The sequence below is a fragment of the Amblyomma mixtum genome, chromosome 2 (genome assembly GCF_055824585.1).
Source record: "Amblyomma mixtum isolate Tamu chromosome 2, ASM5582458v1, whole genome shotgun sequence".
NCBI classification, from domain to species: Eukaryota; Metazoa; Arthropoda; class Arachnida; order Ixodida; family Ixodidae; genus Amblyomma; species Amblyomma mixtum.
In genome coordinates this window covers 250698177-250722022 of record NC_143013.1, presented here as the reverse complement: position 1 = coordinate 250722022, position 23846 = coordinate 250698177, and the positions used below count along the sequence as shown (strand labels likewise).

Genomic DNA, 23846 nt, shown 5'->3' with positions numbered 1-23846 from the left:
TTATGAGCTTTTGGGGGGCGCATTGCATTCCCTGCTATAAGGCTTAAGAGCAAGCCTGTGGGTTGGAGACGTTTGAGAAACTCTGTAGCGCGGAAGATAGATTGTTAACCTTCTTCTTGATTAGTTAGCTAGCTAGACAGTGAACAGCGCTACGTGGGCGTACAAATAAAAGAGAAACAATAAGTGACCAGCAAAGAAAGTAATAGAAAACTTTCTCGGTAGCGCCAAATAAACCATGCTTGCGAATGAGAAAACAAAACACTAAACACATAAATGAGCGCGAACGACGAAAATGAAAACAGAGCGCGAAGACATGTGCACACACGACACCATCGGGACAGCGCTTTTTTGTCGATCCAAAGAGGAGAAAAAAAAGGCCGCTCCACTTCGAGCCCGCTAATAACAAAGTTCCGAAGAGGCGGGGTTTTCAATATACGTCCCGCCGCGTAACGAAAAACCGATTGGCGCTCCTTTCGCTTCGAGCGCCTCTGTGGTGGAAAAATGAAGACGTAAAACTTGGCGTCCAAAGAGCGAGAAAGAAACGGCTAAAATGTACTTACGCCGGCAATGAAGCATTTCGTTCGAGGCGAATAGAAAGAGCTATTTAAGGGCCCCGTGGAAGAGACAAGGAAAGAAACAAGGGAGGAGAAGGAGGAGGAGGAGAAGGAAAGAAGGGGTGGAGGAGGAGGTGAGGGAAGCAAAGCAGATTTTCCGCCTTAAGAGCTCTTCCTCAGGGCGGTAATAAAGAAGATGGGCAATCGCTGCTATAGATGTCCACACCGTCGAGTATCGGAGGAGAAAGAGGAGAGACGACAATCTCGAAACTCCATAGAGCGAAGATTCGCTAATCCCTCTCCTCTGGTTCGACAGCCAGAGGAGGCTAAAAAGAAAACAAAGGGATGGGTAGAGGTGGTGAAAGCAGGGGGAATTCCCTGAGGCGCCAAGGATGCTTCTGGAAGAGGCGATGGCCCAGCCTAGCTATTTGCGAAACCTTGTCTCTTTGGGTTTCATACTATCGAAGCCTAACATCATTTTATTGTGATGGACGGCGACGCTATTTTGTAACATGAATCTGATCTCGTAACAGGGCTTGCCACACGGCGGTATAGGGATTCTGCGGACAGCTGGGATGTTTCGACAGTGTGTTTCATAAATGTGTTGTGTGTGTGTGTTTGAGAAGAGGGGCTTGCATCTTTTTGTTTTAATTCTATTGGTTTTTTAAGAATGGGCTCATGGAGAGAGACAGGGATTTGGTGCACGAACGAGTTATGAAAATATTGAAAATTCCAGCGCAAAGTAAAAGTACTGTTTGCAAGAGTAAAGAATTAAATGAATAAAAATACGTCATACTGGAGCTGACATGAGTATAAAGGTTCCTTTCGACAGCTTTTCAGGAGCTTCTGGTAAAATTTGAGGAATTGATGCGCTGCATCGTTCACTGCTGTTAATCGTGGCGCTCGTTGAATGGGCAAAGCTATGCATAACGTGTACGTCAGCATGCATTCGGGAAATTTATTCTCGTGATCATAATCTGCGGCCTTGCTTTGTGAAGTACCAACTTGTTCCGAAATAAAACAGTGGATTAACAATACCATTTGTGGACAGCAGAAGGTAAACAGCAAGCAAATTTCAGCTCCTCATGTCCAACAATTTCGGCCAAAAATTTTGAAAATTGAAGAAAAATAAGACACTTTTACGAAAACATTGAAGATTAGTATCAAAATATCTCTTTTAAAGTGTTTCCATCGATCGAATTGAACAGTTCAGACTCACAGAAAAAGCCAATGGGGAATGCTTTTGACGGTAGTAAAACTATAACAGAAAAAAAAATCCAATACTGTCATCTGGTGATCTGCAGATATATTGATTGTTATAGTGAAATCTTTCACTATATGAAAAAAATTTCGTCCACGAAAAGTTTCCCGCTAAAAAATACATTTGTCCGGAATTGTTGGGTATGACTCGTGCACTACGGACAACCAACGGAAGCTGGATTTTCGGTGCTCAATTTACCCTCCATTGTCTCGCATTCTTACTTCAGGAACTCAGAAAAATTCACGTTGCTATAACATTGTTCAGCACATCTCAGAGCATATTTGTGCACGTGTGTGTTTATTTTCTTTATTTTGCTTGATAAGCAGAAGAGGAACCTAGGTAATCATATTTCGTTCCACGGTTATCGGATCAGTTCAAGGAATTCCCGCAAACACCCCGGTTGGAATATACATTGAAATTTGGAGCACACTTCAAGCCGGAGGAAGGAAAGGAGAAATAAAGCACGAACAGGGAGGAAAAGTGGCTGACTGCAAGGCAGAGGCTTTGCTTCAAAGTGGGCGACTTAACTTTAACAATACGATTTCTTAACAGAAGAGCTTTGGCCGACACGCAAATTTTATCCTGCCGGTCAGTCAAACAGATATTACAGTCTTTACAGTCCATTAGTCTTTGACTTCGGGACCTCCTTCTGCATGATATGTTGTACTTTCAAAATGTATCAGCAAATAAAGATTGATTCTGATTCTGATTCCGAAGCACCATCCAGTTAGCTAAAATTTATTCCCAAACCATTTAATTGCAGTCGGCTACAAGTGCGTGTTTAAATCTCTAAATTTTATGTCGCTAACGACGTCAGTAGACGAAACTGCTTTTGCTACGTAATCCTGGCCTGGCTGAGCTAAGCCACTGCCATTTTTTTTATTTTGGTATCCGCTCAAGCCAACCTCCCGGTCATGTTATTTTTGTCACATCTTTAACTTGCTATCTCAAGCTGTGAAAATGCCGCCTTGGAGATAGCGCCTCTGTTCTGCACCAACGCCGGAGGCCAGAGCGAAAATTTACTTCCACTCTGTGAGCATTGTTTGCGTACCCGAGACAGTCCAGTCGCAGCGTGGGGTTTCTCTGGTCCATCCGTTGCACGCTCGTGAATAACATGCCTATTTTCTCTTCATTTATTTAGCCTCGACTTCTGAAAGGTTTGCGAGGCAGCCGCCAACACTTGAACAACATGCCCGGAGTGTATTCATAGTGTATACAAGGTATATTGGCCGCCTCCTGTTGACATAGCCTTCTAGAAAGACGCCAGCCGGCGCCTAGTGGTTTCAGGAAGATATCCCAACACAAACGTGATTGCATTTTCAGCATGAAAGTAAAAAAAAAACAAAGAGAGAGAGAGAGAGAGAGAGAGATAGCTCAATTCACACGCGTTCCGCTTGGACGTTGCATTTTTTGTACGAGCTGTTCGTGCAGTGCTGGTACGAACCCTTGGTTTCTTTCCCAAGGTTCCCAAACACATGTACAGTGCCTGGCGTGGTGCTATAGTTCCGAGCTTTTCCCCGCTCAGGATGGCATTTCGACACACCGCTGCAGCCACTTCTAGTCCAGATGTCAAGTTCGATCCGCGCTGGTTTTGGAAACCATCACGTCAGGAGTGCGAGCACCTAATACATGCGCAAACAACGGCGAGAAACTCTCGCTCTTGCTTTTTTTTTTTTACTTTCCTCTCCGGTTTCGCCAGAATACTGGATGAGCATTCGATTTCCCACAAGTTCTAGATTAAGGCGAGGAACGAGAGACGTCGAATGACATCATTCACTATTCACGAGGCCCGGCGCGAGATTCCCGCGTACAGCTTTGTGGTTGTGGGGCAATCGGAGCCTTGGAAGAGAGGGGGGAGGGGGGGGATAAGAGCGAAGGGGAAAAAGGACGAGGCACGCTAAAAAAAAAAAAAGAGAAACCCCTCTTTGTATTCGCGCTCCGAAGTCAAGAAATTGCGTGTGTGCCGTAGTTTGCCCGAGAGAAGGCCATCTCAAAACACGCACGTCTCAAGTTCGAACCTTTCGAGCTGCCGCACGTGTTATCATCGAATTCTTGCGATACAACCTATTCGATGACAACGCTGAACGATTCAACAGTGTCTCGTTTTTGTTTCGGCGTGAGTAAGCCCGCCTTACTTGCTGGATAGAAAGAATCATGCGTACCACGGCAAAATTATGAGTTCTCACTCATAAAATGTTGGGTAACCTATGGGCTCACTCAAACTCAAAAGTTCAAGCTCATTTAGACTCACAACTCATTCGGACTGAGTCCAACTCTTGACTCATCCGAAGACAAGGACTCGTTACGTCTCACACCTCACTTCGACTCACAACCCATCTGGGAATACTCAAGTATTCATTTCGGCTCGCAACTCACCTGGGCTGACTCACTCATTTAGGCTCATGACTCCTTTGGGTTCACTCAGCTCAACTCATGGCTCATCTGGGCTCACTAACTAGTTTAGACTCGATACACTCACTGACTCACTGCAATGACCAAGTGGCACTCCCAGAGTCAACCAAGGATTTGAGTTCGGGCTCATTCACGACTATGATCAATTTCTGAATGTGAGTCCGGACTCACTCACAACTCAGATCCCGATTTGAATGTGAGCCTGCGTGAACCCGAACGAATAGACTCATGAGTGAGTCCACCGACCTATGAGCATAAGATCGCCTTCATTACTAAAGATCAATGTGATCATTAAGTGCCATGGAGAGGTATAAACGGTGCTTTCCTATACAGGCAGTGCGTCTGAAATTCATGTGAATAGTGTAGTAGTAAGAATCAATATTCCCCCCCCCCCCCCCCTTTTTTTTTTTACAGAACGCGCTCATGCAGACTTCAGAAGCGTAGTTACTGCGAAAGATATCATCGCGAACTAATTTGCCATGCAAAGCAAAATCATCTACCGTACACCGTGGGGAGGGTTATAGATAAATTCGTCAGTTCCTGACAGTGAATGGTTATTAGCCTACTCCCTAGCCCTGTTGGTCAGTTTTGTATACATGTAAAGCACAGCCTTAATTTCAGGCAGTGGCAAAGAAGTTGTTCACAGAGACAGGAAATGTGGACGCAGCCCGAGACCTTCGACAGAGACGACCCGGCAAGTTACGACTACAAATAGCAGAATTTGTGCTCACTTTTCTGCTTGTTCATCGCATCAATCGACAGCTCTGAAATCATTAAAGAAAAACTAAACAAAACAAGAAAACTAGCAACAATGTATTGTTGCGCCCTCTGCAGGGCATAAAGTAAGGCGCATTCGCTTCATCAGGGAACATCAGCGCGAAAACGTCACCTGCGACAATGGAAGTGCTGAGGCGCGCGCCAACACCCCGAAGCACATCTCTGCATACCGGATCCCTCGGAAGAAAGCGTACGTCAACGAACCCATCGTTTTCGCGACAAGGTATAAGCCCGGGTATTCAAAGTCATCCTACTGTTCAGATATGTCATTGTGTCATCTACAGCATCAAAGGCGGAGGGGAGAAGGATGAGGAACCGAACCGAACACAACACGGTCCAACGTGCACCCATATTATAGTGCGCGCTTAGGCAGCCCCTTGTGTATAGCAAAGGGGCCGCGCGCGTTACGGAGTGGTCGAAACGCTTCCTTTTTCTCTCGGAGCGCGGGCGCGCGACACGTTGTTTGATGGATCGCTGACGCAGTTTCCGCGCGCGCGGTCGTATTTTGGCGCGCAGGAAGTAGGTTCGCGCGCGCGCGCCCGGAACAACGCTGAGGCTCGCGGTCGATGCGTGCCGCCGAGAATGAACGAGGCGGCAGTGATGAACTTTCCCATCCTTTCTCACCCGGCGCCTCACCTCCCGTGGCTCTTTTCGTTCGTGTTCGTTTTTCGCTCCGTTGAAAGTTTAATTTTTGCTCGAAGAACATCGCGAAGATAGCGAGGGTACGTGTAGGTTGAAGCAGCTCGTTCCGCCGCTCATCCGTCATACGAGCCCCGATGGCCTTTGGGGGGAAAAAAGCTAATTGCGGGGAAATCGAACACCGCCTTCCGCCGGTCAGATTGAGGAACGCGTGCGCGCTTGTCCTTCCGTTCTGTTTTTTATTGTTTTAGACGAACTTGTAAGGAGAGCTTGATGCCTCAGAACGCTGCCGGCTGATTTTGTGGGGCGCATTTCTTAAGTGCCCGTCCGTGGGTTCAGCTACGTCGCCGCCGTCGGTGCAACCGAGCCAAGCCATAAATAAATAAATATAAATAAACATTCCTTCTTTCCCTCTTTCTTCTTTCACTCCCACCTTCCTCCCTTCCCTTACGGCGCTGTTCATGTGTCCGCCGAGATATGTGAGACAGGTACTGCGCCGTTTTCTTTCCTCAACAACCAATTTACCCTCCCCAGGTGGTGCAGATTATTCCGGAGACCTCCACTACGGCACCACTTTCTCTCTTTCTTCTTTCACTCCCACCTTCCTCCCTTCCCTTACGGCGCGCTTCAAGTGTCCACCGAGATATGCGAGACAGGTACTGCGCCGTTTCCTTTCCTCAACAACCAATTTACCCTCCCCAGGTGGTGCAGATTATTCCGGAGACTTCCACTATGGCACCACTTCCTCTCTTTCTTCTTTCACTAACACCTTCCTCCCTTCCCTTACGGCGCAGTTCAGGTGTCCACCGAGATATGGGAGACATATACCGAGCCATTTCCTTTCCTCAAAAAACAATTTACCACCCGCGGCGACGCGAACATATTAGCTTCGCTGGCCGCTGCACGAGAGCTCTATAGGTTATCGCCGCAGCCGATCTCGCCTCGTGTTAAACTTCAACGCACTCTCACCCTGAGCATCGCACGTCGTCGTCGTCTTCAACTATCGGACTAATATACACATTCAATTTCTGTGTATTGCACACTCTCGCCTTCATCAACTAATACCGCTATCTAACTAATAACTTCGTCAGACGTACCGACGACCCATGAAAGCAAAACAATGAGTCTACAGAGTCCGAAACACCTACAGAGCTGCACTCGAATTTCGAATTAGGGAGTATTGTAATCATCCTTGGGATTTTTTTGCGAAGAGAAAAAGTCGCAGAGGGACTGGAAACGCAATAAGCAACACGTCTACGACATGTAATATAGTTTTAAATCCATCTGCTACTTTGGCAAATATCCAGTACGAAACGGACAGTAAGCTAATCTGTCTATGTACTTTCCAGCCTTAGACATCAGCCTTTTTGGGAATTATTAAGTAAGCAATGCTTCCGGTGCGCTTGATGTCACGAGGCGCTAGTTTGCAAAGTTTCTTAACACAGTACCTCTGTTGTCCTTCAATATACATGCAGTTCTTCACCGCCACTGTTCAGTGGGGTCGTGCGGGGACCCTGGGGCGTGCCCCGAATTCCTGTTGAAATAAAGTTTTTTCTCTCTCTCAGCTCTTTATCGCTTTTAAGGTGTTTGTTGCTTTATTTTTCAAACTAATTATGCGGTACAATTAGTAGCGAGCTAAAAAAAGATCACCGAAGACACTTTGGAAATTCTAAAGTGTGCTTGCAGTCAACCCTTGCGGTCAACCCACCGTCGCTTCCCCGAACCGTTTGGCGCTTGGCGGGCTTCCCGCACGTGCGGTCTTTATTTTCTTTGGCAACTGCGGCCTCTACTTTGATCGTAGTGTTTTAGAGCGCAGCTCTTTGGCGCCCGTTTCGCAGCGTCGCTGTCGCCGTTGTCAAGTGAGTGAAAATTTTGCCTGAATTTCGTCCAATCTGGGATACGGGTGCTCTGGGACGCTTGAGGTGGCGTGTGCGTAGTGCAATGTTAAGGATGCAGTGGTCGCTACCGAGGGTCTCCTCGGTGTTGAGCCGGTCTGCGCGTCGTATGTCGCGAGTGAAGGTTAAGACGGGATACGTATCCCGTGTCACAGAGTTTCCTAGCCGTGTTGGGTGGACGGGGTCCGTGTGGAGGGTGAGGCCCAACGCGGACGCAAGCTCCGCCAGCTTAGCACCGCGCGACTCCTCCTTGCGATACCCCCCCAGCTGACTATGAGCGTTAAAGTCGCCCACAATCAGCAGGGGATCGCGACCCGCTACTCTTAACGCGCGGCTGAAGAGGTTCGCAAAAGTTACTCGCTTGAGCAAGGCTACCCAGCATGGTTCCAACAGCTGCTTACACACCTTTCCTCGCATGAAACACACATACAGCTCTCAGAGGTGGTCACGGACGTGGATAACCACCTTCTACACCTCTGGGAAGCCCCTCACAGCCTCGTCCGCCGTTGGCGACGCCAGAAGCGCAATAGAAAGCTTAAAGCTCGAATTGCCGAGCTTACCTAGAAAGCGGCAGAGTACGCGGCCCAAGTCACCGACTCCAACTGGGCGGATAGATGCAACACGGCCGCGCGACAAATGTCCAGCCGCCACATAGCGTCCCTTTCGAGCTCTAATCGACCCAACCCAAACACGAACCGAAACACAAAAACATTTGTAGCGAGCCATGCACGCTTTCCCTGGCAACACGACTCAACTAGCACAGAAACTTCGGGACCAGTATCTGTGTACAGCCCAAGACCCCCGCGGATCTGCGTACTCTCATGCAGGCAAAGAGAACACGGAGCAGCATCAACCTTTCCAGCTCCATGATCTGCGGGCGGCTCTTGACAAAATGAAACGGGGCACTGCGCCAGTAAGGGATAAGGTCACCGTCAAGCTTTTGACGAACCTGCCCGACTTGGCATACCAGTCCCTACTCGACTACATCAATGGAATTTGGCGCAGGGACACCCCCTTGCCATTCGACTGGAAAACGGTTCTGGTCACTTTTATTCCTAAAGCAGGCAAACCAGTTGACACAGATAACCTCCGCCCCATTTCTCTCACCTCTTGTGTTTGGTTTAGTTTGGTTTATTGGGGTTTAACGTCCCAAAGCGACTGAGGCTATGAGAGACGCTGTAGTGTGGGCAAACTAATGAAGACGATGGTGCAATATCGGTTATCTGCATATCTTGAACACAAACATGTCTTTGAGATCACTATGTTCGGATTCCGCCCACACAGATCCGCACCGGATGTCCTCCTGCCACTCAATCGGGAAGTCCTTGACCCCCTCGAATGCCCCCATAACGACCGGGTAGTACTCGCCTTGGATCTTAAAGGGGCATTTGACACATGTACGAGACCATACTCACTAACCTGAGCCAGACCGACTGTGGCCTCAACACATTTTGAATACATATGCCAATTTCTAATGGATCGTCAATCTTACATCCGCATCCAAGATAGAGAGCATGGTTCCTACCTACTCGGCACGCGGGGAGCACCCCAAGACGTGGTACTTTCCCCGCTGCTCTTCAATCTAGCTATGATGCACCTGCCGGCTCAACTGAATGGTGTCGCCGGCGTGCAGCACGCCCTGTACGTCGATGACATCACTCTGTGGGCCACGCAGGGCAGCACAGGGGACATTGAAACCAGCCTGCAAACAGCGGCGACGATAGTAGACCGCTACGCCCGCGGCTGCGGTCTTCAATGTTCCCCTCAAAAATCGTAATTTGTGCACCTCCGCCCCTCATTAAAAGTGCTGAATTAAAATATCACTTTTTCTTGAGAGAAGTCCCATACGCGCAAATGATGAGATACGGGTGCTCGGACTCTACATCCACAAACACAGACGGCCAGACACTACATTGGCCAAACTCCGTAAGGTGGGGGACCGGTGGGCCGCATGGTCCGCCGGGTTTCCAACAAACGCGGGGGGCTACGAAGTAAGGATTCCTTGCGGCTGGCAAACGCCTTCGTAACTAGTCGAATTCTCTATTCGGCTCCTTATCTCCACCTACGGAAACAAGAGGAGGACGCCCTTGAGGTCATCCTTCGCAAAATTGTTAAACGTGCCCGTGACCTCCCCATCACTACTTCAAACAGCCGGCTTATGGCCCTTGGGGTGGTGAATACTTTCCGGGAGCTCAGGGAGGCGCACCTTACAAACTAGTACACGCGCTTATCGCTAACGGAGTCGGGTCGCCGCCTTCTTGCTCGACTCCATATCCAACACACCACTCCTATGGAAGCCAGGTTTTACATCCCAGAACTGTGGAAACGTGCCCTCCACGTGCGGCCTCTTCCAGCCATGTCACACGAAGACCATAATGGTCGGCGCCTGGCACGAACGCAAGCCCTAGCCCGACATTATGGCAACAAAAAAAATTAGGAGTCACTTTGGCGACTAAAGTGGTGCAAGGCGAAAGCCTGAGTACAGCATTCTGCCACGAATGTATTTGTGAATGATGATTCAAGTGCTACCAGCGAATGACGCGTCCATTGGCTGTCTGCGTGTGTTACTGATGTGTGGTTAACATGTTAAGCTTCGCCTGTAAGAGTGGAACGCGACAGCGTCTTGCAACGCTGCCAGAGAGTCCACAGAACGCCATCGCCAATTCGGCTGTACGCCTTGCTGCACGGTAAATTTATTTTTTGAGGAAAGGAAATGTATCTCTCTCGCATATCTGGGTGGACACCTGCACCTCGCCGTAAGGGAAAGGGGGAAGATGGGAGTGAACGAAGACGCCGTATTAGCTAGACGCGCCTTTGTTCATTCCAAACCATTCAGCTGGCATTACGGAGTGGCTAGCGTGCTCGTATCGCACTCCGGAGACCGTGGTTCGATTCCCCAACTCGACCAATTTGGTTTGGTTTGGTTTATGGGGTTTAACGTCCCAAAGCGACTAAGGCTATGAGAGACGCCGTAGTGAAGGGCTCCGGAAATTTCGACCACCTGGGGTTCTTTAACGTGCACTGACATCGCACAGTACACGGGCCTCGAATTTCTCCTCCAAAGAAATTCAACCGCCGCGGCCGGGATCGAACCCGCGTCTTTCGGGACAGCAGCCGAGCACCATAGCCACTGAGCCACCGCGGCGGCTGACCAATTTCGTTCTCGGTTTTATTGATTTATGCGGTCTAACTAGAAAGGTTAATTAGGCTATTTCATATTTATATCATTGTATTTCTATCCATCGTGTTCTGTCATTCACCTGTCAAATGTTGGAACTGTCTAGGATGTTCGACACAACGTATATCAAACGAGCAACGTCGAACTGAGTGGTGAAGTGCGTGGTGGTGGAGCGAACGCGGCTTCGTACTTATCTGTTTTTTCAGCAGCGTCTCCTTCCGCGGACGCTGTTGTCGCTGCGACGCGCGTCTTTCTTTTCTTTTCCTCTGTATTCTGACCTCTTCATTCTCCTCTATCTTAATTTAGGCTAATTGATTAATTAAGCAATTAACTAAACTCAGTCCCACTTAGTTGGAGCATCACTATACGATCCCTTTGATTGGTTGCATGGTTACTAGCCAAAGTACAATTGGCCCCATTTGAAATTCGCGCACTGTGACGTCACGAGCATTTCGACCAATTGAAAAGCGTGACATTTACAACGATGAGGCATTAAAGGCTTCCGCCTTAAAAAAACAGGTGTGTACTGCGTGGACGCCTCCGGCCCTCACCACGGGGGATGGTACACGGCCGCGGTAGTTCACAACAGCAACACAGTTAACGGCCTCACCTTCAGAGCCCGCAGTGCAACTCAAGCACAAGAGGTCGTGATTGCTCTCGCGGCTTCACATTCCGATTCAAAATAGATAATCAATGACTCGCGAGGGACCTGTCGGAACGTCGAACAAGGATGCACTCCCTTCCTAGCCTATCGAATCTATCAAAATTGCATACGGGATACGGACCCCGCACACCGTTACCTTATATGGACCCCTGCTCATCAGGGGTTGGCAAGAAACGAGGCAGCAGACGGAGTCGCCCGCGCGCTCTCTCACCGGGCTGTTTTCTCCTCCCCACCCGATCAGGAACCAGATTTTAATCCGGTCTGTACGTTCGAAGATATTACAACCTATTATCACGATAGTCATCGCCTTTACCCTAGCCCATGTAAAGGCCTCAAGAAGGCGGATGAGTGGCTCCTTCTCCGCCTTCTCACCAATACATTGCTGTGCCCGGCAGCACTAAAACATTTTGACCCCTCCTTTAACGGCAGCTGCCTGCACTGTAGTGCGGTGTCTGCTGACACCTATCACATGGTGTGGGCTTGCCCCTCCAACCCGGCCATTCCCCTCATCCCCAACCCAGCCCGGGAGGACTGGGAGGCGACCATGCTCGGCTTCCATGACTTACAGGCCCAACAAGCCTTAGTCGGGCGCACGCGGGCGGCGGCCACCGCCACTGGGGTCCCAAACTAGGGACCTCCACCTAGTGTTTGTAAGGATCGGTCCCATACGGGCTGATCCAAACATACCTCCTGTCCCTTCTAAATAAATGTTTTCACCACTACCACCACAGTTGTCCGTTCGGCGTTCATTGTGTTCATGGGCGTTGGCGTTGACGTCTTTCACTCCGATCATTTTAAGGAAAGGAAGCGCTCATAACTGGCTCCCTGGGTCAGTGGACGCCTGAATCGCGCTGTTGTGTTGTTGTTGCGCCTGCAAGACCTTTTGCCTAGCAACCGTCACGGTGGGCACCCGAACCGCACCGTACAGGAAAGGAGGCAGTGGGAGTGAAAGAAGAAAAACAAAGAGGGGCCGTAGTGAAGAAAATGAAAATTTTATTTGAGGAAAGGAATTTACGCAGTAACTGTCTCGCATCTCTCGGTGGATACCCGTCATCCGTTTTCAGAGGAAGGGAAGAAGTGGGAGTGAAAGAAAGAACAGAAAGAGGGCCCGTAGTGAAGAAAATGAATTTGAGGAAAGGAAATTACGCAGGATGTTGCCCCGCTGCGCGGAGGAGAGGCCACAGTTGGCACGATTCCAGCGCACGGACGGACGCCGCGAGCATGGATGGACACCGCGAGCATGAGCCATTAAAGGGTTTCGCCTTAAAAGCGATAAATTGGTAAATTGGTTTTTGAGGAATGGAAATCAGTATCTGTCTCACATATCACGGTGGACACCTGAACCGCGCCCAGAGGGAAGGGAGGAAGATGGAAGTGAAAGAAGAAAGAGAGAATGAGGTGTCGCAGTGGATGTCTCCGGAGTGATTTCGACCACCTGGGGATATTTGACGTGCACTGATATCGCATAGGACACAGGCGCCTTTTGCGTTTCGCCTCCATCGAAACGCGGCCGCCGCGGACTGGTTCGAACCCGGGTACTCCGGTTCGGTAGACGAGCTCCGCAGCACTGAGCCACCGCGGCGACAAAAAGCGAGTTCTTCGTTTTGTGGGTAATAGGCACAAATGGTGCTGTACATTCGCAGTCGGACTTTACTATGAACAGCCGCATGACCTCAAACGCGTGTACATATCAATACGTGCAGAGCGTAATTAATGTTTGCATGCGTACAGGTTTATCGCGTTGTCATAGTATGGAGAAAAAGCTGTACGCCTCTGGAAGCTTTCACGCACAAGTACATGCGCTGGTATCCTCTAGAAGACCTTAACGCGTTGAACGATGCGTTTCCCAGACCTTTACTCTGAGCGGTTGTTTTTGTCGTAGTGTTTTTTTTTCTGCATTCAATATGGAAGGTAAAAGAATTTTTTCTACCCCGGCATCTGCTATCGCTCCTGGAAGCACCTGAGCTGGGGCAGCGGAAATAAAGGATAGCAGGCAGAGTGTAGAAGTGAAAAGAAAGAGGGGAGGGGAGTGTCAATGCCCTTTCACTTTTCTGTCAATAGGTATGCTATCCTGTTTTACATCAATTCATGTTAGTTGAAGGTGTTTACGGTACCTCTTTAAGTGGCTCGCCTTACATGCTTAGTGTCATGTGCTCTTGTAAAGGTCATTGTATCTGGTAACTTTGGCATGTGTACATATGTAAATAATTTTTTTTTCTAAACACGAGCTCGCGTGTTCTTTAATTACCGCTGGGACCGAAACTGTCGAATATAAACGCGGCGGTATCTATAGGATTCGTTTGCATTCAATCACGTCCGAAGGTTGAACCTTGTTAAGGCGGAAACCTCTGCGCTCGGAGGACCCGGCCGTGCAGACCATCGCCACCGGCCGGGCTGCCAGTGTTATGGACCGTAGGAACATAAACACTTGAGTGCAGTGGGGTCGTGCGGGGACCCTGGGGAGTGCCCCGAATTCCTCTCACAATAAAGTTTTTCTCTCTCTCTCTCTCGTGCTCTCGGCCAAAATTCTGTCACACTACAGTTGTCAATCAAACGGATGGGTGTCCACCGAGATACGTGCGACAGTTACTGCTTCATTTCCTTTCCTCAAATGCAATTTTCATTGTCTTCGTTACGGCACCCCTTTCTTTTTCTTCTTTCACCCTCACTTCCTTCCTTCCTTTATGGTGCGGTTCGGGTGTCCACCAAGATGACTAAAATACTGTGCTATTTCCTTTCCTCAAAAATGCGCTGCGTTAAAGTAGTAGTAGAAAATTTTTATTTAGATCTTTTAAGAGATTCGCGGATTCGAAGCCTCCGTCGTCTTTCGTGGCGCCGGCGACTTGAGGCTTCTCTTCAGCAAGGTTGGGCCCCTAGTCCAGGGCTCCACTGAGTCGCGCTGCATCAGTAGCGTGCCGCACTAAGGCCCTTTGGGCCGCGAGCTCGCTGCTGGTGAGCCGGCTCTCCCATTGCTCCGCACTCGGGAATTCGTGTTGGTGGAATGCTTTATTTCGTTCGCACTCCCATGTGATGTGGTATAGTGTGGGTGTGTCGCCGCACCAGGGGCAGTTTGCTCTGTATTGTGTTGGTGACATCTTGTTATAGATGTACAAGTTGGGGAAGGAGTTTGTTTGTAGCCTACGCCAGCCGACTGCTTCCTCCCTCGTGAGGGCTTTGTGTGGTGGTGGGTACTTGAATCTAGTCCCTCTGTATAGTTGTAATGTCTCTGTGTATCCCCCCTCGCATGCTAGTAGCTGAAGCTCCAGAACATCTGACATGCCTGCTCGGTATGTAAGCCCTCGAGCTAGGCTGTCTGCTGTTTCGTTCCCCGCTACGCCTGCGTGGCCTGGGACCCAGATTATGTGTTGTATGGGTGTCTTCTCAGCAGAGGCTGCTGCCCCACTGATTATCCTGAGGGCCATGCCGCTAATTCTGCCCTTCGTATAGTTTTTACACGTGTCTTTCGAGTCTGTTAAGATGTTTAGGGATCGGCCTTTCCTATAGCCTTCTGCTACCGCCAGCGCGACGGCAATTTCCTCGGCCTCCGTTATGCCCACGACCTCCACTGAGGCGCATGTGGCCATGTCTCCTGTGCTATTAACTACCACCGTAGCGGCTAAGCGCTTCCCTGCATGTACGTACATGGAGGCGTCCGTATAGACTGTGTTCTCTGATCGGCCTAGCCTCCTTTCTATCTGCTCGGCCCTTGCTTTTCGTCTGTCCTCGTGTAGGTTAGGATCCATGTTTTTAGGCAGGGGTCCTACATTAAAGGTCTTTCTAAGGTCGTCCGGTACGTCCGCGTATCTGTCTATGAGTCCGCACGTGTTCCGACCCAACCTTCTCAGGAGCGCCCTTCCCGTAGAGGAGCCTCTGAGTCTGATGAGTTGTGCCCCCAATTGAGCCTCGGCAAGCTCATCGAAGGTATTGCTTCGTAAGGGGCGCCAGACAAGCAGAATGGGAGAACCTGCTCGAGAACCTTGGAAGCGACCACCACATAATAAGGATCAGCACAACCGCAAACAATATCAAGCGGAAAATAGGCAAGGTCCGCCTAACGGACTGGGACGCCTTCAGAGCACACTGCAAGCAGATCAAGGGCTACATTGTATCTGCGGAGGAGTGGAGCCAGCAACTCAGACAGATCCAAGAACTCTATACTAAAGAGGTGGATAGAACCGAACAAACTCCGGAGGTGGACAAGCGGCTCCTCAAGCTATGGGAGGCGAGACGCGGGCTCACCAAGCATTGGAAAAGACAGAAGTTCAATAGGAAGCTAAAGATTAAAATAGCCGAAATAACTAAACAAGCGGAGGAGTATGCAACGCAGCTGGCTAGGCAAGGATGGCAGCAATTCAGCAACGCGCTGAACGGCACCCTCAGCACGGCCAGGACGTGGCAGATCCTCAGGTCCCTCATGGACCCGAGCAAGAACAAATCAGAAAGCGGCAAATCGATTCAGAGGCTGGTGCACCAGTACACGGGCACGGACGAACAGCTACTCGAGGAAGTCCGGGTCAAATGCTACGGCAGAGACCAGGTCGAAAGCTACCAAGAAGAGTACCAGGGCGAAGAGAATCCAACCATGGATCGGCCCATAACGAGAGAGGAAGTCGTCGAGGCGATCAGGTCGGCAACAAAAAACACAGCAGCGGGGGCGGACAGAATCAAGAACTCGCTCATAAGAAACCTCAGCGATGGAGCCATAGATCAGCTCACAGCCTACTTCAACAAGCTCTGGCAAGAAGGAACAGTGCCGGCCGAGTGGAAACACGCGGTAGTGGTAATGATCCCGAAGCCAGGCAAGAAACTCCAGGTCGAGAACCTCAGGCCGATCTCCCTCACGTCGTGCCTGGGCAAGATGTACGAGAAAGTAATCACAAAAAGGATCCAGTCGCACCTAGAGAAGAACCAACTGTACCCAGACAGCATGTACGGGTTCAGAGCCCATCTGTCTACGCAGGACGTACTACTCCAACTCAAGGAGGAAGTACTCGAGAAAATGCCGAGAAGTGGCGAAAACGTTGTCATGGCCCTCGACATAAAGGGAGCCTTCGACAACGTGAGCCACGCCGCCATCATGGAAGGCATCAACAACACCAACTGCGGGGGAAGAACCCACGACTACATCAGGGCCTTCCTGAGCGACAGAACAGCGACCGTGGGAATAGGCGAGCTGAGAAGCGACGTCTTCACCACGCCTTGCAAAGGAACACCCCAAGGCTCCGTGATATCGCCCGTCCTGTTCAATATGGCGATGATCGGGCTAGCAAGACGACTCAAGGAAATCCCGGGCATCCAACACGCGATATATGCCGACGACATCACGGTGTGGGTCACCCAAGGATCGTTAGGGGAGAAGCAAGACAGACTACAAGAAGCTGCGACCTGCGTAGAGACCTACGTCTGGGAGAGAGGCCTCAGATGTTCGACGGAGAAGTCGGAAATCATCAGGATCGGAAGAAATCCTACCAAAGCCTCGCTGGAAGTAGTTCTAGAGGGGCAACTGATCCAAGAACAGAACATGGTACGAATCCTAGGCATGTGGCTGCAGAGCAGCCGAAAATGCAGCCATACCATCAGCCTGTTGAGAAGAGCCGCGGAGCAGGTTGGCAGAATGATCAGTAGAGTCTCTCAGAGAAGGTACGGGATGAAAGAAGAAGATACCCTCAAACTCGTCAACAGCCTAATCGTTAGCAGAGTTATGTACTCCTTGCCCTACCACGCAACAACAAAAGCGGAGCGAGAGCAAGCCGACTGTATTCTCAGGAAGGCATACAAGATTGCTCTACACCTGCCCAGAAACGCATCAAACGAGAAGCTAGTCCAACTCGGAATCAGCTGCGTTAAAAGGTCTTTCCAACGGGCAAGACATCGCGCCCAACGGGCGATGGCGTTCCGTGGACAAGGCTGGCAGCGCTGCAACAGGATATCGCGTTCCACTCCTAAAGGCGAAGCTTAAGTGTAATTAGTTAGTAATTAGTAATAACTTGGTAATTAGTCATTAATTAGGTGCGACGTCACCAGTGCCACAGAAGCATGCAGTCAAAGTGGTGTGGAAGTCGCCCCCTCTCTCCCCACCTGGGAGCTGCACCATGCCCACCTGCCTTAAATCCCTCCATTGTATGGCAATAAAGTTCTCTCTCTCTCTCTCACTGCCTCTCTCTCTGTGGTGCGGGAAACGCTTTCGCTTCTACGCCCTTTAGACCGTCAATGTGCCCCCTGAAATTTTGATCGTGTTTCTGTGCGCATGGTAACTTGTAACGAGGCTGAATGAACTTGGAAACATTGGACTCGACTACCTTAACGCGCAAATGAATGCGTGAATTGGACTGAGTGAACGGAAGAGAGGAAGTCGACATAACTGAACAGCATTCAAGCTTGCAGTTTGCAAGCTTACCCAGGCCGCCGCGGTGGCTCAGTGCTTATGGTGCTCGGCTGCTGACCCGAAAGACGAGGGTTCCATCCCGGCCGCGGCGGTTGAATTTCTTTGGAGGAGAAATTCTAGAGGCCCGTGTATTGTGGGTGGTGGTGGTGAAAACATTTATTAAATCATAGGGAGAGGTGTTGGGGGTCGTGACTTGAAGGGTCACGCCCTTACAACCACTAGGTGGGATGCCTAGTCAGGTACCCCATTGGCGTTTGCCGCAGCCCGGGCGCGCTGCGTTAAGGCCCTTTGGGCCTCGAGGGTGCAGCAACCGGACAGGGTCGCCTCCCAGTCCTCTCGGGTGGGGTTTGAGATAGGGGGTAGGGATGGGTTCTGCTGGCAGGCCTACACCATGTGGTAAGTGTCAGACACCTCCCCACAGTGTGAGCACCGCCCGTCGAATTGAGGATCGAAATGTATTGTGGGATGTCAGTGCATGTTAAAGAACCCCAGGTGGTCGAAATTTCCGGAGCCCTCCACTACGGCGTCCCTTATAGCCTTAGTCGCTTTGGGACGTTAAACTCCATAAACCAACCAACCAAGCTTAACCAATCGTTGCATTACCCAGAGTTATCCTGTCGTGCATCCTGTCCTGTCGTGCAGCGTTTGTCCGTGCCTTGAGTGTTTTCATCCCAAGTGGTTGTCCTTTTTTCGCGCTGCATTAATGTCCAATCATCTCAAACAAGATACCTACCTGGCTAAGCATGCCTCCTTTTATTTTAAAGTTCAGTGTAGTCGATCGCGCTTATATTTGTGAGCATTTCGTGGTCTTTCGCGCGATGCTATACAATTTGTAAACTTCGCAGTATAAAGCTTCGATCAAATCCGATCTGTTAGGTTAAACAACATGAACTGCCCTTGAATAGTTAGGCGGGCTGCAGGCTGGTCTGAAATACTTGATGTTGTTGCGGCTGTTTTCATGAAGTGTTTTTCGCGGAAGTTTACCCCTGAAAACTTCAGCCATGGTCAATTTTACCTTTACTTCGTCAAATAGCTCGCCAGAAACTGTCACCAAGCTATGTCCAGATCAACTTACAACCTCATCTCAACATCGAGGAACCGAATTACAGAGTAAGGTCGACGTATCAGCTTATTTCCCGCATCGTCGTGCACCGAGAATCGGTTAATGTGCTCATTTGCCTCCACGGTGCACAGAGTCAGTCGACGACAAGCTGGAGAATTCAATATACGATCTTCTCGCGCCAGATATCGTCCGTCCTGCACAGTAAGCGCAACTGCGATGACGAAGTAAGCTCCACCTGCATTCGCACGTCACGCTCGGACTTACGAATAAGTTGCTGACTTCAGCTCAGCTGCGTCATGGCTTTGGTGAAAGCCGATTGCGACGCAAGTACGTAAGCTTAGCAGGCACGGGCAAACGAGCCCATTAACGAATCACTGCAGTCGGCATGAGCACGCGTCCACTCACCGGCGAGGCACGAGGCGACGGCTGCTACCAGGAAAGACAGCACGACGGCGGGACCGGCCTCTTCGCGGGCCACGCGCGGCAGAAGGACGTAGACGCCGGTGCCCAGACTCACGGCCACGCCTGCGCAAAGAAAGAGGTGAGGAGGAAAGTCATTATCTTCAGTACATGCGCAGCACAATTGCACTCATATATTCTTAATTCATTCCTTTTGAGATGCTCACCACAGGGTCCAACACGGGCTCGCTCATCTCCTAATGGTCTCAATAAAGCCATTCCAATTACAGTGGGATCTTGGTTATTGTAACTCGTTTAATTCGAACGCCCGGTTTATACGAAGTCACACTTTGCTCTCTGCAACGTCACGTTATTTCGAAAACAATTTGTTTCCCAGAGTTCAAATAATCGTGATTCATCTGCAACTCTTCACTGACCTTGCCTCGCAACTAAGAGTGCGGTAAAATTTTCTGACAAAATTGATCTCTTCCTCCCCGCAGCCCACAGTATTAAGGCGAAAGCCTTTAATGCCTCATACTGTCGTTAGCAGACGCGTCGGCAGCGGTGTCGACAGACGCGTCGGCAGATTTGTCCGCGTTTCGGCGTCACTGCTTAAAAAGAATCTGCGCCGAGGGTGGGGATCGAACCAAAGCCTTTGACATTTGAAGCGGAGACGCTACCACTCCGCCACGAAGGCTCAAGGTTCGAGCATGAATAAAGGCGCATCTAGTGAATGCATGGGTTTCATAAATAAAAGAAAAGGAATAAAGTGAAGAAAAGGAAAAATAAAAACAAGAAAATAAACAAAAATAAAAACAAAATAAAAGCAAGATATGGAAATACAAATAAAAAACAATAAAAATAAGACAAGGAGCAAAAAATAAAAAATATGAAAAATAAAAAAATAAATAAAAACAAACAGTGCGCCAGGAAACGCTTTCGCCTTGCAGCCCTTTAGAGAGCCAAAGAGCCCCCTGAATTTTTTGGGCAAGCAAGAAGCTTAACTCTTGGGGAAAAAAAAAAACTACTTTATTTTGATTCTATGGTGAATTATGCACTTATGCGTTTAGATTGCTCCACCGTCCAGTTTTCGAAGTTTGCATATGTTTTTAGTTGGTTCTGCTCATTTTTTCATGGCTGCCTGTTAGCTATATGTTTTGTGTTTCTTTGAAGTAAAATGCAGCTCATCAATGCTCATGGCACACGTACTTACTGCTGATTTTGGAAGAGTGGAATAAATAGATAATAAAGAAAGAAATAGTGGAATGGACTGTATTCATGCGTTAAAACAGCTCAGCTGTCCCATCATTCCATGAAAAACTTTTTATTTGTAAATTTATGATTAGATTTGGCTCTGTCTTAGTTATTTTTTTTTATGTGTAAAGTCCATTTTGAGAATGGTACGGCAAAACAGCGCTGACGAACGGGACGGAAGAAGATGAGACAAACAACATGAACCAACCAGCCCGACTCAGCCCTCTCCTGGAATCCATTTTGAGATTTCTGCTTGTGTATTGTAATAAAGCTCTAATGTAATTCAGCTATCAAATTTCAGCATGTTTTATTGCGCATTTAGTAACAGGCATCGCCAAAAGTACATTTTAGCACCTGCTTAAAATTTCTATGTATACAAAACGTGAGGGGAAAAAAAAGCTTTACAAATAAATGGAAACGCGTTTCCTTGAAGAAAAGCATTCACTAGCTGACAAACGACCAGATAGAAGTCAGTAGAAGTCGCCTCTCTTCCTTGACCCAGTGCTGCCAGTAATTTGGAAAATTGGTTCCTTTGGGAAAGGAAATGGCGGTATCTTTCTCACATATGTCGGTGGACACCTGAACCACGCCGTAAGGGAGGGGAGGAAGGTGGGAGTGAAAGAAGGAAGAGGTGCCGTAGTGGAGGACCCCGGAATAATTTCGACCACCTGGGGATCTTTAACGTGCACTGACATCGCGCCGCACACGGGCGCCTTTTGTGTTTCGATGGAGGCGAAACGAAAAAGGCGCCCGTGTGCTGCGCGATGTCAGTGCATGTTAAAAATCCCCAGGTGGTCGAATACGACCAGGATCATTTTCTGAGTAGCCTCATCACGTTGACTTTTTTTTTTCCTGAATCATTTTCTGGGTAGCCTTTTCACGTTTACTTTCTTTTTCCGTTCCTTTCTTTTTCCTTTCCTGTCTCTGCGCGCAAGCCTTCGCGTGTTACTCCTCTAAGAGGTTTCGGACGACTCTCTTCTTTCCTATTCCCTCACCACACACTATCGGTGCTTGCTCTTGTATCCTACGGAATTACACGCGGCTTGCAAGTAATCTGGGCTCTGTGGTATAAGTCGTGACTAAACCTCTGGCGCAGCTAACAGACTAAGAGATGTCTAATCCAGTATCTCTAAAAAGGACTGCCACCAGGCCGAACCTGCGCCACCATAGCTTGAGCATCACGAATCATGAGCGCCCTGCAGTTACAATATAACCTGTCTAGAGCTTTTTAAGACCCCTCTGCACTACGTAATACGCTCTGAATATTCAGCTGAAGAATGCATTCGTATAGGAGTCTGGCGTGAGAAGTGAGGGCAATTATGCACACGGGAACAAGAAGAAGATAAAAGAAAATAACCATTATCCGGAACGAGCTTCCAGGCAGCTTATTAACAGTGGCAGGAAGTAAAAACGTAGGTTCGGGCAGGGGAAATACACGAGTAAAGAAGAAGGAACTTGTAAAAAGCAAAAAGAAACGCATATCCCGCTGCTGCCGGTTACTGAACCTCGATCATTATGCTCTTCATATCGCACTGAAATCCTATGTGACACCCGAGCTTCTTTGTAGGCTCTCCTTTCAGTCGAAATACTAACAGCAGACAAGTTCCGACTCAGTTGCGCTTCGATTATTCAACAGAACGTTCTTTGTTGGAAAAGTCAGCGCGTCTGCGCAGACTGCGACGCACTGGGCCCCGTGAGCCACTATCTACCGCGCAAGCTCATAATCATTATATATCCGAGAGCCAATCGAATGACGGCGGCGATCGAGGAAGGATAAGTTAATTTTCATTACGCTTATCCCCTCAGGGAGGGGCTAACGGGATCGCGGAACGGGTGGCGGTGGTCAGCTCCTTTTCTACGCGATTGGGGAGGATCGAGCCCGACTAGCTGGCCGATATCTCCTTAACACCCGCTCTCTCCGGGGACTGAGGGAGGGAAGGGGGAAGTTCAGCCTCATTAGGAGCAAGCTCCTGCGGAGGCGCGCCATCGAGAGCGGCAGTGGCAAGACCTGCTTATCGCGCGCTTGGGGCCACTCACGCAGGAACCGACAAAATAAAAGGCAAGAAAGCCTGGAGCTAGGAAAAGAAACGAACCAGGGCGCTGCAGAGCGTAATCACTGCTCCGGAGCGCAATACCCTCACTGTTAATCAACTGCGGCAGACAACGCGCGAAGCGAGGGCTGGTCGTTGAGAACTGTGATTTCTTGCAAGACTTGGAGGGTCCGCGCTGGCGAAGCAAGCGCAGAGTGCCGTGAGTTTTTCTTCGTGTATACTAAGGCCCTCTCTTATTCAGTGGCACAAGCACGAGTGCCTTCCTTCAAGTTTTTCTTCGAAAACAGAAAAGGCCGCTAGGGCTCGCTTGGTTGTTTGCTGAGCAAGCGAGCGAAAGCTGTGTTGAAAATTTGGGAACGAGCAAGCTTTGCCAGTAAACAAATTAAGGACTAAGGAAAGAAGTGTAATAGACAATCGAGACGCAATGTGAGTGAGTGAGCAAGCGTGTGAGTGAGTGGAGGGAAGGAGTGAATGAGTGCAGTAAGTGAATAAATGTTGGAGTTGAGTTAGTAAGCCAGTGAGCGGAGTGAGTGAGTGAGTGAGTGAGTGAGTGAGTGAGTGAGTGAGTGAGTGAGTGAGTGAGTGAGTGAGTGAGTGAGTGAGTGAGTGAGTGAGTGAGTGAGTGAGTGAGTGAGTGAGTGAGTGAGTGAGTGAGTGAGTGAGTGAGTGAGTGAGTGAGTGAGTGAGTGAGTGAGTGAGTGAGTGAGTGAGTGAGTGAGTGAGTGAGTGAGTGAGTGAGTGAGTGAGTGAGTGAGTGAGTGAGTGAGTGAGTGAGTGAGTGAGTGAGTGAGTGAGTGAGTGAGTGAGTGAGTGAGTGAGTGAGTGAGTGAGTGAGTGAGTGAGTGAGTGAGTGAGTGAGTGAGTGAGTGAGTGTCGGCCCATCTGTCTAATGGTCCCGTGCATGAGCCCAGTGACCAATGAAGCAAACTTGTTCGATGTCGAGATCTAGAGAATAAGAGAGAGAGGTAGAAAATCTGTGATGGTGTGAGCACGTAAGTAGGCAAGTAATTGAGGTAAGGGAAATTCACTGGTTTTAGGATTAAGTGCGCAAGATTGCGACTCAAGTGATACATAGCTAACAAAATAAACGCAGCTGCTAGCAAATGGTGGGTACTGTCAGCTTCTTGTAGTCAGCGACCTACACAGCAAGCGTATGGTTCAGTGTGAGAGCAGGCGAGTGAGCGAAGGACTATGTCGATTTTTACGTGAATGAATGAATGCAGTTCAAACACTTTTAAACGATGCAAGCTTCTCATTACCGAAAATTTATCATTTTAGAAACCAGATAAGTCGCAAAAATCACCAGAGCGAATT

The 23846-nt window shown here is 49.1% G+C and overlaps 1 protein-coding gene across 1 annotated transcript in view; it reads right to left on the bottom strand.

The window, feature by feature from the left end:
• LOC149363496 (high affinity cationic amino acid transporter 1-like) overlaps positions 1-23846 on the bottom strand; it is a 396987-nt gene that overhangs the window by 281338 nt on the left and 91803 nt on the right. The window contains exon 2 of the mRNA XM_089573501.1: positions 19234-19353. Coding sequence (XP_089429627.1) covers positions 19234-19353 — 120 coding nt within the window. The remainder of the gene's footprint in view (positions 1-19233; positions 19354-23846) is intronic.